The 16,322-nt window shown below is 37.6% G+C and overlaps 1 protein-coding gene across 1 annotated transcript; it reads right to left on the reverse strand.

Moving 5' to 3' along the window:
* Positions 1–15,095: 15,095 nt before the first annotated feature.
* On the reverse strand, positions 15,096–15,548 carry LOC143532664 (uncharacterized). The gene has a single exon (XM_077027650.1). The coding sequence runs from the start codon at positions 15,546–15,548 to the stop codon at positions 15,096–15,098; it is 453 nt and encodes a 150-aa protein (XP_076883765.1).
* Positions 15,549–16,322: the final 774 nt, after the last annotated feature.

Consider the following 16,322-nt stretch of genomic DNA (forward strand, 5'->3'; position numbering starts at 1 on the left):
GTCCGGTTAGTAGCACATAACAAACAGATTATAGCGGGTCCATTACCTCACCCGTCCCGACAGACCCCTTAATTACCAAACCCTAATATAGTTTCAAGGGCCGGTCCCGTTCCATTCGTTTTGGTTTTCGGTTCTCCCGGGTCCGTTCATTTCCGTCCCTGGTTGGCTACATAATTCTAAAATCACAATACCACTTGGCCGAATGGCTAATTAGTAGAAAAATTAAATTCTAGAAGGCCAATCAATAGACCAAATTTACATAAAACTCCAATCTTGGTGAAAATTAGTCAATTTTTCAAGAGCTCATAGCCTATCTCTTTATGTAACTACATGTTTAAAATCGAGCTCCCTACAACTTTGAACTTTCATACAAAGCATGACATTAGACGTTCAGTAACTTTTCTAAGCTACCAAGTATCAAGTATCAAACACAATCTCAACCATTGGAAGCTTAAGGAATTTGTTTCAAACCCACTTTAAACCTTCAAAGTTCGGAGGAGGGTGAGGGTAAACGGATACTTTTGTTTTGATTTCATAATAATTGAATTATGAATAAGAATTATTATTATTATTATTATTGTTGTTGTTGTTGTTGTTTTAAATTATCTAAAAGGCAAATGTATAGTGATGTCGATGTACATGGTTTTACATATGAAAGTACAACATAAGACCATGTGTACCGGGGCGAGGAGTTGGGCGACAGAGGGTGAGAAGGAGGGGGAACAACCCCCCCCCCCACGCCGATATGTCGGCGAAAAGGGGCGGGGGCGAGGTTCTTTTGTCGCCGGCGAGGTTTAAATAATAATAATATTATAATAATTAGACCGTTGCAACGGTCAAAAGTAAAAAAAAATATTAATAAATTAATTAAAACAATATATATATATATATATAAATATAAACATACACCCTTCTTTTTCATTTTATTTCCATTTTATACACAATTCATATCCAAATTCTTATAAAAAAATTAGCAAAATGAATCCTAAAAACAACCCGAACCAACTGAACCACCCATTCCCTCCTTTCGGTCAACTCCATGGTTCGCAAAACCAACCGAACGAGAACTTACAATGGAACCCGATAAACCAACCAGCTATCCGTTTCAATTTCTCGACCCGAACCTAAACATGCACGCCAACTATCTCATACCCCAAAACTTAATGCCGGCGTTCGGGTCTACACCACCGGAGTCGGAGCCGGTGGCGGTGCCGGAAAGGCAAACGACGCGGGCCTCCGGTTCAAGCCAAAAGGTGACCCGTAAACACAAAAAGAAACAACCGGGGGAGCCGATGGCGCAACGTGATCCGTACAAGCATTGGAGCGAGGAGGAGGATGTGGCCCTCGCAAGGGCTTGGATCGTTATTTCGGAGGATCCCGACGTCGGTATGTTTTCTAATATTAAGTATTTATTAAAAATGTATTTAGTGTTTATTAAAATGTATACTAATTGTGACAAATAATTATAATTTGTAGCTAACTTTCAAGCCACCGGGGTGTTTTGGAAGAAAGTATTTGAAGCTTGGCTCGCGATAACCGATAAACCCGGAGACTACCGGGGAAAAGAAGCGGTTCAAGCCCACTGGAAGGGGCTTAACGCCGATTGTTAAAAATTTGCCAGGATAATTAAACGGTTGCAGGGGCCCGGCTGGCGTAGCGGGCATAACGATGTCGTCATTATAACTCAAGCCTTGAGCGACTTTCGAGCTCAAGGCCAAACTTTCGAGCGGCCTGGGCAACCGTTCAAGTATTTGAATTGTTGGAAAAAACTACGCGGTTGCGCGAAATGGAAAGGGGCACCAACGGTTCCGACCGCCCGACGAGCCGGCTCATCCCGACCTTCAAAAAAGTCGAAGACATCGTCGTCGACAAATCCGAGCACACCAAACACACCCTCTGATTCTCGTAGCTTCTTCGTGGACGACGCGGTTAATTTAGACGGCGCGGTTAATTTAGACGACGACGAAGAAGTACAGGAGTTGCCTCGACCACGCGGGAGATCGAGAAAAAATAAGGGGGAAGGTTGGTCGTCAACACCATTCAATACGGCGCCCAGTGAAGACGTTGGACAATTAAGCGAGTTGGTCGGTCGTTTGGAAACAAATGCCACGGTAATAGGAAACGACCTTCGAGAATCCAAAAAACAACAGGAAAAGCTAAACCAGACGTTGGAATTGCGTCAAATGAAAGAAGACTACGAATCCCTCAAATCGGAGGGGTTTCACGAGGAAGCCGCATTATTGTTTCAACGACGACGTGAAAAAATGCGCGAATATTACGGATATCAGTTTCTTTTTTTTAGTTATGTTTTTTTTAGTCATGTATTTTTTTTATTTTTAATTATTTATTTTTTTTAGTTATGTATTTTTTTGTATTTCTTTTTAATTTTAATGCATTTTTATTTAAATATTTAAATAAATTAGTTTTTATTTGTTTAGTTTAATTATAGAAAGAAAATAATAAAAAAAATTACTGTGGGCCTAGTTTGTAGCCCACCATTACACCCCAAAAACAAATTCCCACCCCTTGCTGACTAGGTAGCGCGTGTCGCCATTCACCCTCATTTGTAGCTCCTCCACTACGCATAGCCTATGTGAGTTAAAAATATTATTTTTCTTATTTACTTTTGAGCATTCACATCCCATTAAATAATTTTTTTTCTTTTCCAATAATCTTTTTAACAATGTTTGCAACCAACCTAATACCCAATGTTTTTTAAACGGGACATACGTCAACCATCCATACTGATTTAAACACCCCTGGTCGCTCATCCAAGAACATCGTTAAGAAAAAAACCTAGGACTGTAGGAAAACTCCATTGAACCATGTTTAAACTTGAAACTTTAATATTCCAAGCCTTAACCATCTTCATCCTTCATTGGACTAGAAGGCGTCTCATTCTCTATTTTATGTATATCTCTAAATTATATAATAGAGATTAATAGTCACTCTATATTTGATAGGTTACTATTCATAGCTCTCTAAATTAGTGAGACTATATGAAAGAAAAATAATAAAAAGAAATGTTTGTAAGTAAAATTAAGAATAGGATACAGGGGGTTTATAGAAAATAAATAAAAGTTAAATATTTTTTTAGTTGAATTGTAGAGACATAAATAAAGAATGAGATATTGAAAAGGCTATAGAACATTGTCAAGGGTTTTTTCTCTCGATGGGCAGCCGACGGAAACCCATCCCGGAAAAGATCCAAGGTCGTTTAACAAAGCTTTTGTCTCAAAATTGCCGGAGAAATGCAGCGGTAACGATTTGGTTGATTTCGTTCGACAACATGGGGAGATTTTCGACCTGTATATTGCGAGGAAACTGGATAGATTTGGTAACAGGTTTGGTTTTGTAACCATGTTGGATGTGAAAGACAAACAAGAGATGGTGAGAACTCTTTGTGCTATTCGTATGGGTGATTACCGGTTAAGAGAAAATGTAGCAAGGTTCACACTAGAAGATGGTGAAATTAACACCGGTTACAAGGCTACCAATGACACAGACCTGGGTTCTAAAAATAAAGATGGGAGAGATTTTTCTTGCGATAAGGGTATGGCTCCAATATTCAATTCGGATGAAGATCCTTTAAGGAGGCGCTCACCGGAAGGCATGATTCTGTCAGGAAGGACCGGGTGGTTGTTGTTGAGGACCGGGTTAATGCGTATAAGAGTCTACATGGGAGAGTCCCTATTGCGAAGATGATTGATTTGGACGCCTTAAAAAACATCAATATCATTCAAAAGGAACTGCATCATGTCGAATGTAAGGTTCAATATTTAGGAGGTATGATGGTGATGATTTTCTACGAGGAAAAGGACTCGGCAGCAGCGGCGTTTGAAGCGTCTAAAGAGAGGTTTGGGAGGGCCATACTTTGGGTTATGAACGTCTTGCATGGCTAAAGTTACAGGGGTTACCTCTTCAATTGCTTACAAGTGAAGTTATAGCCAAGGTGGGTGAGATGTTTGGGAAGATTTTCCACATACCATCTAGGTCGGAGGATGATTCGGACCTATCTCATGAGTACATTGGAGTGTTAACAGGCGATGTTAAGCAGATTGCAGAGGAAATTATATTTCAATGGCGCGACAAAAGTTTTCAGGTTTGGGTGTCGGAGGAGAAGGGGACTGGGACGTGTCGGAGGAGGTTGACGGTGAGGGAATGGATGTTGATAATTGTGAAGCGGAGGCTGAGGGTGGAAGCAAGGGTGGCGACGGTGATGATCCGGAGGACGGTGTCGAAGCTGACGTGGCCGGCCAGAAGGGTGGCGGTTCCGTTAGTCTGGAAACGAAAGGCTCTTTAATGCAGATTATTGACCCTTCAGTAATTGTTGGGAATTTCAAGGAAGGTATTAATGAGGAGGTTTTTATTTCTGGAGACAAATTTAATTTTGATAAAGTGGAGGTTCATGAGGTTCTAGAAGACTCAAATTGCAAAGTGAACAAACGTAAAAAGACACAGGTTTGCTCAGGTGTGGGCCGACCCAGCCCATGCTACTCTAGTAGCTTAGAAAAGAATAAGTTAGGGAAGAAGCCCAAAGGTGTTCACCCTTTTGGACTAGATGAACTTCTTGGGCTTAATGAGGAAGGGATTCAAATTCAAGAGGTTTATGATGGTGGAGCACATGGGACTTCCGATAACCTCATTGAGGGGCATGCTTTGGAAACAGAGGAAGAGGAGGGTCAATCTTCGGTCAGAAAGGGGTTTTCTTTATCCTCAGATAACGGTGATTTTATGCAGAGAGTGCCATTGAGAAGGAGACACAAGTGACAATTGCAGTGGGTGTTAAGCTAGGTGCTGAAGTTGAGGTATATGAAGATTTCATCAAGGAGAATATTGCTAAGGAAGGTGTACAAGCAGGTTTGGAATGAATATTTTATCCTAAAATATTAAAGGTGTTGGGGTTGTTGGGAAAGATAATTGGGTCATAAAGTTAAAGGAGGAAAATGGTGTGTCTGTTATTGCGTTGCAGGAGAATTTGTGTAGTGATAATAATTTTAAACCTGATCGATTTTGGGGTAGAAAGAAATTTGAATGGGAAGGTGTGGACTCATTAGGCAGTTTTGGGGGTTTGTTGATGGTATGGGACCCTAGTGTTTTTTTGAAAGATGGCTCTGTTAAAGATCAGAACTTCTTGCTTGTGTTTGGCCGCCTTAAAGAAGATGGCACTAAGTTAAATATTCTTAATATTTATGCGCCTCAAAAAACGGTGGATAAACGTATTCTTTGGAGTGCTTTACTTTCTGTTATGAGGGGTAGGGAAGGACTTTGGTGCCTTTGTGGTGACTTTAATGTTGTTCGAAATGTAGATGAAAGAAGAAATTTGAAATTCAATCAGTCGATTGCTTCGGATTTTAATTCTCTTATTGATGAAGCTTGTCTCAGGGAGTATGGGATGAAGGGTAAAAGATTCACTTTTTTGACAGGCTCGGGGAATAAATGTAAAATGAGTAAACTGGATAGATTTCTTGTGTGTGGAGATTTTTAACAGATGGCATGAGGCGTGTTGTCGAGCACTCCCTAGGAACCTTTCGGATCACTGTCCGATTCTTTTGTCTTTGGTTAATAAAAATTTTGGTGCGAGACCTTTTCAGTGGTTCAATTCATGGCTGGATAGGGACGGATGTGAGGAGATGCTAGTGCATGCTTTGGATTGTTATCAGTCAGTGGGTCCTCGTGATGTTGCTTTATCTAACAAGTTACGGTTTCTCAGGAATTTAGTTCGGAATTGGAAGGTTAGACATGATGCCACTGAAGGAGAAGAGTTATGCACTTTGAAAGTGGAGTTAGAGAGTCTTGAAGCTACTATAGAACACAGAGATCTTGTAACAACTCGGTTTTTCCCAATCTATATTATACCCGACCAGCTTTTTACGTTCGGGTTATTTTATCAAATAAAAACATCGAGTTAATTAATTTTATTATATTATTGTTTAGTTACTTCTATATTAAATATTTATAATTTTCATATAATGACAATTTTAAACCCTAAACTATACTTTAACTCATTTTTGTTTCCACCTCAATAGTATAGGGACCAATATGCAAAAATCTTTATAATTATTATCTTTAACCCGTTTATCCTCTTTACCCAGACCCGTATCCATGAGAAACACGGTAAGCCTAAACCTGTTTAAGTTTTCTTGATCCGTAATTCTCGTCATAACTATGGAACTGATCGATGCTTATTACATCTTTACATATATTCGTCTCTGCCGACTGTGTTAATTAGGAAACTAGTAAATTATGATTCGTATTGCTATTTTTAACGAGCTGACAATACCCAATTAGCGTGACACCATCTAGACATGATAAGAATCAAATTAAACTCGTCCTCATTATCACTGACAAGCGGCGACCAAAACCCTATACGTAATTTAAGTTTAACAGCTCGTGGATTATCAAGCTTGCTCGTTATCTACGTCGTCTGCCCCTGTCCAATTGACCCTTGATTCCTCATGACTGTAAGTAATTGTTATATGTTTATAGATAGCGTTAATACGTATAATAAAAGCCCTAACATTAATTGAACGTTCTTTGAAAGGATTGACGGGTTTCAATTCTAGGGTTTTGTTTTGGAATTGGGATGAACAGCCACATCGTTATGTGAAATCGTTTCTGCTTAACCATCAAATAAACATGCCAACCCAGTTGGCTGGTGTTGTTGCTGCCTGGTCTTTAGAGCCGGCTGGGTGCGGGTTCGACCCTCCCCCAGACCGGTTTTGTGTTACTTTTTTTGGTTTATGGATATTAATCTATTAGTTAATTATAATCCATATTGTATATAAATTAAACCTTATTTTATTAAAACCCGTCATCATATTAGATTTTTCTTGTCATTAAACATTTTGTTTACAAACCTATTTTCTCTATTATATATATATATATATATGTTTTACTTTCAATCAAAAGTATAATAAACATTCCAAAAGTATAATAAACGTATTATAACGGTGAATTATATTCTCACCGTTATTTGTCATTAAAATATTCAAAATAAGTTATTTATTTATATTATAACTTATTATTTACCATTATTTGTTTAAAGGATTATTTGTTTATTGGCAATATTTTATTTAAATGTCATTATCGCATATATCATAATTCTTTAAACATTTATTGGATTATAATATTTAGTCAATACAATACATATTATACCTTTTTAGTTATGCATTATTATCATTAAGATTAGTTATTTAAGTATTCAAATTATCATAATTATATCTCGAATTATATCTAAATTAATTATTTATAAACCCGATTATATGTTTATCGCTTTTAGTTTAAATGTGATTTTATAAAATAATAAAGGTAATGCCTCTTTTGATTAAATGATAGACATTAATAATGTTTTTTTTCAATAATGATAACATTAGAGATCAATCGTTCGATCCATAACAATCTGAATCCCAATCATAACTCAATTCATATTAAAGATCTTAATTCATTAAATCATGTTATATAGTTTTGTAATTAATTCATATTACCATTATCTATCTAGGAATCCTTGGCGGTATATCCCGAAGGGTTCATCCTTCTCACATCATCCTCATATGTATTTCGTTCCTCTAATCAGGTGAGTAATCACTCCCATATTTTACTTGTTTTCAAATGTTTTAGGGACACTCGCGTACCACTTATCATATTATTTATCTTATTATTTCTCAAACGCAAACTGTGATCTTTGTGATGTGTATCAATTGAATGATCGCATGTTACTTTCTATTTGCTTACTTGCTTATTTGAATCGCATTCGGAGAGGTCCAACATAATCTCATTATAGTGTGATCATACGCCCGTCGTAGTGGCCGGAGCCCGATCGCATTGGCAATGGTTTCACCGACACCTCATTTTGGTAACCAATGCTCATTCGCATGGCAACGGTTTAGTCATTTCTTTATGGGTGATTGTTTATGTATGTGCTATGGTTTAATTGGTTATACTCACAGATAACAGTTTTGCCTATTTTTATTCACTTATATCATTATATATTATTACCATTTTTGTTTGTGTCAAAACTGATGATCTACTCACTCAACATGTGTTGTTGACAAACATATATTTTGTACGCATTTGCAAGTTATCAGCTTTGTTGTTTAGCAAGATGAAGATCACGTAGAGATGCTTTTTAGGATACGAACTTAATTAATCATTGTTGTAATTTCGTTATACTTAATGTACTTAACTGTAATTGTTTTATTTGAAATTATTAAATAGTTATTGAAACTTATAATGTTGCAAGATAGTAACCTTGTGAGCTGTGACAATCAGTTCACGCCCCTGCATTTCCGCCGTAGGTTGGGGTATGACAGATCTGGTTGAGGATGAGGAATGGGTCTGGGCTGAGTGTAAAAAAGGGTTGGAAGAGTTAGAACTACATAGATTGAAAGATTAAAACAGCGGTCTCGTGTTCGTTGGGCTATGCAGGGGATGACAACACTGCTTATTTCATGGTGTGATTAATGGTAGGAAGGCTGTTAATGCTATTCAGGGGATTTTGGTGGATGGTGTTTGGGTTTCTAAGCCTAGCTTAGTCAAACGGGAGATTCTCAAGTTCTTCTGGGAGCATTTTTCAGAGGCTCTTTGTGTTAGACCTACTCTTCGTTATGATAACATTAAGAAGATTCCTTTGGACTTTAAAGACGACCTTATTCAACCTTTCTCTAAAGAGGAAATAAAGGAGGCGGTGTTTGCTTGTGGTGCAGATAAAGCTTCTGGTCTCGATGGGTTTAATTTTAATTTTATTCGCAGGTTTTGGAGTTTTTTTGAAGAGGATTTCTCTGGTATTTTCACAGAAGTTTTTGATACAAGTGTGATTAATAGAGGTTGCAGTTTTGCCTTTATTACTCTCATCCCTAAATGTAAGAATCCGGTCAGCCTGAAAGATTACAGACCTATCACTTTGGTTGGTATTATTAGTAAAGTGATCTCGAAGGCCTTGGCGGCTCATTTGAAGAAGGTTATGGATTCAATTGTTTCTGACACTCAGTCGGGCTTTCTGAGCGGGCGCTTTATTTTAGACAGACCCTTATTAATTACTGAGATTATGTCTTGGGTCAAGAGGAAGGATAAAAAAGCTTTTTTGTTGAAAGTAAATTTTGAGAAAGCATATGACAATGTAAATTGGGGTTTCTTGATCTCTATTCTGCAGCGGATGGGCTTTCCTGAGAGGTGGTGTAATTGGATATTGGGTGTCTTACATTCGGCAAGATTGGCCATCCTTGTTAACGGTTCGCCTACTTTTGAATTCCAAAGTGAAAGGGGTTGCGTCAAGGGGATCCACTATCTCCTTTTTTTTATTTTTGATTGTTATGGAGGTGTAACAACTCGGGTTTTCAACTTTTACTTTTGTCCGACACGGTTTAATGTTCGGATTATTTTATTAATTATATTGGTTTATCAAGTTTAAATTATTTAATTATTAATTATTAACATATTATTTAATTATTTATAATTAATCTTTATTGTTCTTACACTTTTAACCCAAAGTATAGGTTTTAAATCCTTCTGTATCCAACTTCAAACTTCAAGGTCCAATCTGTAAATATATTATAACCCATATGAAAATTTGGATATCGGTTTACCAAACCCTACCCATATTCATATTTCTTGGACCCGAAACCAAATAGGTTAACTTGGACCTCAATTCTCGTCGTGTTTATGGAAATTGGACCTATACTCGCGTTATACTTACCATATGCGTCCTAACCGACGTTCTATTTATGTTATATAGATCAATATTGATTCGTATTGCTTAATTCTTTGGCCGACCTCAACCCGTTTCTTATTATACACATAAACGACCACTATAAATCAATTAATCTTTCAGTTAGCATCCTTAAGTCATTGTGAATCATTACCCTATACTTAATCGTGTTATCGTGCTCTATTGATCGCTGTTCGTAATCCTCCTATATTCGGCCATTGTCGAAATAGATTCACCCTCGTTTGATCTTCGTTAGAGGTAATTGAATACATGTTTATAATCGCGTTTCTATGCTGAACAATAGCCCTAAGGCTTAATTGATTATTGAAATCGGATTTAACATGATTGAGTTGTTAGGGTTCAAAATCAAACCCTTCATATTGTACATCTGTTTATATTTGTTTTCCTCTTATCTAAGCTTAGATCTAGCTGGTTAGCCCAGCTGGATATTACCCTAGACTTAGGGGGCAGAGGTCGCGGGTTCGACTCCTTGCACCCCGTTTTTCTTTTGGATTTTTTTTTGTTTATTCTTTTTAAATCATTTAATTAGTATATGTATGATAATATTATTAACTAATAAAAATTATTTCAACAAAAACCGGTTTGTAATCCTTATTTAACTCTTGTTTTCGTTCTCGTATATACATAAAGGCTTATACACGTATATGTAAATATGAATAAAGTATATTATAATTTAAAGATTAATGTTTTAATCAAGTAAACTATATATATAAAAATATTTATAAAACTAAAAGTAATATTTTTAAGATGTGTTTTACCCAGTGTTTTGAAACCCGGCCCGGCCGGTCGGACCGGTCCGACCGGGACCCGGTCTCTGTACCGGGTCGGGTCTGGTTTTTGAACCGTTTTCTAAAAACACGGCCGGGTTTTGCGGGTGGCGGCCGGCCCGGACCCAACGACCCGGCGGGTGAACCGGAAAAAGCTTTTTTTTTTTATATTTTCCATTTTGATCTGAACCATGACTTTTGTTTTGGTATATCCGATCTAACTCACGGCATGAAAATGATCCCGGTTTGCTTGGAATCATGTCTCCGACAACCACATGCCATTCCAGAAAAGCAATTCAAACTTATAGTAGTAGATGGAGATGAATATAGAAGGTCTAAGATAAAGATTGAGATTGAGATGAAGATGGAGAGGAGATAGATATAAATTCACCTGTGATAATAATAATAATGACGGCTGAGCCTGTGTAGGGTTTCATCATTCAATTTGAAGATGGAGAATAATAAGCAGACAACACATTCTTTAATTTATTTTACTTTATTAACTAAGTTTACAACTTTCATCCTTCTTGTTAAAAGCTTCTATTAAATTTGACCCTAAAGTTTTGTTTTTTTTGAAACTAAAACTTCAATAACAACAAAGGCAAGGCCTCAAACCGAGGACTGCCAAAAACACCTTACAAACAATATAAGGAGTATTTCACCCAAACGTTCCAATCCGCTTTTTTACATCTAGTTCTATGATTAAACCAAAAAAAAGTCAAAGCCTTCACCAGAGCCACAATATCTATCACTCTTGGCTTTGCCCCATTAAAAATGTTCTTGTTGCGCTCCGTCCAAATAGCCCAACACGTCACCATAAAAATGCCTCTAACCACCTTCTTCTCCCACTTGGAACTAAAAGCGATATCCTTCAACTGGAATAAATCTGTGATAGATAGAAATTCATACCTGGAAATCCTGCACCACGACCAAATGCTACTACAAACTCCGAAAACATTTGATGGAAAAAAATAATATTATAATATATATATATATATATATATATATATATATATATATATATATATATATATTATAATATTATTTAGGACATCATCCGGGTCAAACACCGGTCCGCCCTCCCTGGTCGGTCCGACCTTTGACCCGATAAGACGTCCGGGTCGACGTCCGGGCCGGGTCTGAAAACATTGGTTTTACCTATATAAGCCAAACTAATAATTCTATAATAGATTATAAGTATATATTAAAGGTATTTTAGTAAGATAAGTATTCTAAAGCAATCTCTTTATATAAACGATTCAAAAACTATAAATATTTAGTTAGTTAAGTATTTTATTCATAAATAATTAAAGATATATTTACAACATATAAAGTAAATCTAGTAATATTTAACTTTCGTAAGAATATACCCAATCATCAAATCCCGAGTCTCTGTCGAGTTATATAATCCATCATTCAATTCGTATTTATTTCTTTAAATATTTGTTACTTAGGATTTCTCGTCGGTGTTTTCCCGAAGAGCTTGATCTACCTTTATCTTTCTTATTGAATCATTACCTCTTTCTTATTTACTAAGGTGAGTATTTCACTCCCCTCTTTTACTTATTTTAACCGTTTTGGGGACATATGCGTTCGTATATATTTTTATATTATATAGTACTCAACCGCAACTATTTATCCTTGTGTGTTTATCACTTTGCCTAACTTGCTATTTGCTTACTTGATTTGTTTGAATGCTACTTGCTTATTTCGGCAACCGATGTCCATTTTTATGTCATGGTTTAGTCATTGCTTGGTAACCAATGTCCATTTATATGGATTGGTTGAGCCCTTTCTTTCTGGTTTGTTTTCTTTATGGTTTGATTTTTTTATAATTGTTGATTGTTATGTGCTATGGCTTATCTGTACATCCTCACAGGAACAGTTTGCACTTTTACTTATTATTATTATAGTGTCTCAAATCTGGTGTTATATTCACTCAACCTTGTGTTGACAAATCTATTGTATTTTAACGCATATGCAGGTTGTCGTGTGATGTGATATTCAATCAAGATTAGAAGAAAACTTAAGATTTCAAGATAGAGAAAAATAAACAAGACTTTCAAATTTACGATATATGTTTGTTTGTTGACTTATATGCGTATGAAACTTTGTATTGAATATTTGGTTGCATTTGGATTTAACCTAATAGATAATAAAATTTCCAATGTTGCTTAATAGTACCTTGAAAGCCGTGGGCAATCAGCTCACGCCCCAGCATTTCCCCCTTAGGTTGGGGTGTGACAGGAGTTGCCTTCGTGCATGATCTATAAGGCCATTGAAGAAGGGGAATTCAAAGGGTTATCTTTGGCAAAGGATGGTCCAGTCGTTTCACACTTATTTTATGCTGATGATGCCCTAATTTTGGGTGAATGGTCTCGACTAAATGTGGCTAATATGGCGAGGATTTTGAGGTGTTTTCATGCGTGTTCTGGCCTTAAGGCTAATATTCATAAGTCCAACCTTTTTGGGCTCGGTACGAGTGGAATTGATTTGGCAGAGATGGCTTCTATGACGGGATTCAAGTCGGGTCATCTCCGTTTGCGTATTTGGGTATTTTAGTGGGAGCGAATATGAATAAAATAAGCAATTGGCGTAAGATTGTTGATGTCTTTGAGGCTCGTTTGGCTCTTTGGAAGGCAAATGTACTTTCTATAGGCGGGAGAGTAACTTTGATCAAGGCAGTTCTTGAGAGCTTGCCTGTTTATTATTTCTCCATGTATAAAGCGCCGGTTGGTGTCATTGAGAAATTGGAAGGGATTATGAAAAGGTTCCTTTGGTCAGGGTCGGATTCGGCCCGGAAAGTTCATTGAGTTTCGTGGGATAGGGTAGCTAATCCCAAGACCAAAGGGGGCTTGGGAATTTCTCGTTTGAAAGATGCTAATGAGGCCTTATTGGCGAAATGGGCGTGGCGATTTAGAAATGGTACTACTGGTTTGTGAAAACGGTAATTTTGGCTTGTCACGCAGCCCGTGCCAGATGGAATTTTCCCCCTTGTTTGTCTAGATTTGGAGGTTGATGGGAAAATATTGTTAAAAATGTGGAGAAGTTAAAATTTGGAGAACAACGCTTTAATGATGTTATCAAAGGGAAGCTTGGGAATGGTGCCTCTGTCCGGTTTTGGACTTATGGTTGGCTTTTGAGGTGTCCATCAAAGATAGTTGTCCTCTTTTTTTTAAAAGAGCTATTAATAAGTGGAGCACAGTATCGGATGTTGGGAGCGACACTGGGTGGAATCCCATTCCTCTGGATCAAATTTATTATATGCAAGAAACAGAGGAGTGGTGTATATTGTCTTCTAGTTTGGAACATGTTGTATTTGGGCCTGGACCGGACATGTGCTTTTGGTCAGCCAACAGTGATGGGTCTTTTAGTGTAAAAAACGTGAAACAGTTGTTGCGAGATTCAAGAGGTTATGAGAACTGTTTTGCCTTTGAATGGGTTTCATGGGCTCCGCTAAAATGTAATCTTTTGGCTTCGCGTGCTGAGATGGACAGAATTCCAACGATTGAGATGCTTGCGAGGAGAAGTATTCGGTTAGAGAAGAGAATGATAGGTGCAGGCTTTGTGACTCGGAACTGGATTCGACGAAACACATTTTCACGGAGTGTGGTTTCTCTAATGGTGTTTGGTCCCATATGGTTAATTGGCTTAAGCTTGAACCGTTTGCTGCCTCGGAGTTTTGTGATGTTTTGGAGATACACAAAAAGGCGTCGCGAGGTAAGAAAGGTAAAACAGTGGTGCTCGACATCATTTTGGTTACATGTTGGTTTCTTTGGAAAGAAAGGAATGACAAGATGTTTAGAGGCAAGGAGGCTAAAGTTGTCGAAGTGGTAGCTTGTATAAAGTCCGTTTCTTTTTTGTGGTTTAAACATAGGGCTATATATAAATATCTTAGATGGAAGGATTGGTTTTTGTTTCCTTTGTACATGTTGTAATCGATTGGTTTTTGGGGCAGTCCTCGTTTTAAGGTTCTTGTCGTCTTTGTGAATGAAATTCAATGTTTAAAAAAAATAAAGAATGGGATGTGAATGCTCTTAATGTTTCTTTGTTATGATTTAGTTTACATTTTCTATCATTTTTTTTAACTTTAATGTTCACTTATTTCTTTACATAATTACAAATTTTGTCCTTTAAAAAAAGCCAAATTACGGTTCGTGTCCTTTTTATAGTTTCTTTGCATGCGGTATCCTTTAAACATTTTTTTCCTACACGTTATGTCCTTTACGCTAACTGAGTTAGAAAAACTCAGTTAAATACCCTCACGTGAGGCGCATGTGAGGGCATTTTTGTCTTTTCAACGAAGTGGTTCAAATATATTTAATATATATTTAATAATTAATATTTATAAAATAAACTCTCTCTCTCTCTCCAACCCATCTCCATCTCATCTCCAATTCATTTTCATCTCCATTCCATCTACAAACTTTTTCTTCTTCCACCACTCTCCCGACCACCATCACCACCGTCACCACCTGCAAGGCTGCAACACCCAACATCACCACCGCTTATCCCCACCAACATATGTCACCATCTCTGTGACCATTAGATCCGACCACCCTATGACCACCATTAGATCCGACCACCAACATCACTACTAGCTAACCAGGCCACCACCCAGCAACATCAGCTACAAGTTGTAACGAAAACACAGTTAAACACAACACCATCTCACAAACCCTAAACCCTAACTGCACTCTCTCCACCACCACTTCACGGCCGCCGCCACCACTGCCGGGAACCGCCTCCTCCTTCGCCGGTCGGAACTGGGTTCTAGCGGGAACAAGAGATTTGGCCAGCGGGGCGACATTGAGTCGGCGTGACGGCGATGGAAGAGATGTCATGACGGTGTGAGAGGGGTTTAGGGTTTTGGAAAGAGGGGATTTGACCGAAGTGACGGCGATGATGGCGGTGGAAGTGGATGAAGAGATGTCGTCTGAACGGAGAGGTGAGTTGGCTCGGAGAGGTGAGCGGAACTCGTCGAGGTCGGAGATGGAGCGGTGGATGGTGGAGGAGCTGTGGTGTCGGTGGTGGTGGTGTATGAGGAGATCCATGGCCGGAGTGGTTGTGGTATGGTGATGGTGTGGTGATGCATGGTGGTGGCATAGAAAGAGAAATAAGAGAGAAATGAGGGGAAGGCTTAATAAATTTGCTGGTACAGACGAAAGACAAAAATGCCCTCACATGCGTCTCACGTGAGGGTATTTAACTGAGTTTTTCTAATCCAGTTAGCGTAAAGGACATAACGTATAGGAAAAAAATGTTGAAAGGACACCGCCTACAAAGAAACTACAAAAAGGACACGAACCGTAATTTTGCTTTTTTTAAAGAACAAAACTTGTAATTCTGTCTAATTTCTTTGTTTTCTTATTTATTAATCTACGTGTTTCTTTATCTGTTTTTTTTTTCTTATTTATTCTGATGTTTCTTATAATCTTACCGTTATTTACTTATTTTCACACATGATTTTTACTTGAAGCTATAAAATATAATGCGGGTACTATTCCAGTACCATGTTGGAATGGATCATTATTTGCATAACTCTAGAACCATTAAACGCTAGTTCATGGCACTTGATATTTTACAGTCAACTACAACCGATATTCAATTTTTGTGTTTCCAATTGATTTAAAACATGTCAATTCAATACATCGACCGTTAGCATTGTAGCGAAGCAAACCAATGCCGAAGAATTCCCACGACGTCTCCGTTTTGTCTTCCTAGTTTTTATTAAAAATAAAAAAATATATGGCGTGACTATTTAATATATCTATACTATATATAAAGCATAAGTGAGTGACCTCTTAAATTTTAAGAGGTACCAAACT

This window comes from Bidens hawaiensis, unplaced genomic scaffold, assembly GCF_021521415.1.
Source record: "Bidens hawaiensis isolate Kalapana, Puna unplaced genomic scaffold, B.hawaiensis_p1.1 tig00009540_1, whole genome shotgun sequence".
In the NCBI taxonomy this organism is placed as follows: domain Eukaryota; kingdom Viridiplantae; phylum Streptophyta; class Magnoliopsida; order Asterales; family Asteraceae; genus Bidens; species Bidens hawaiensis.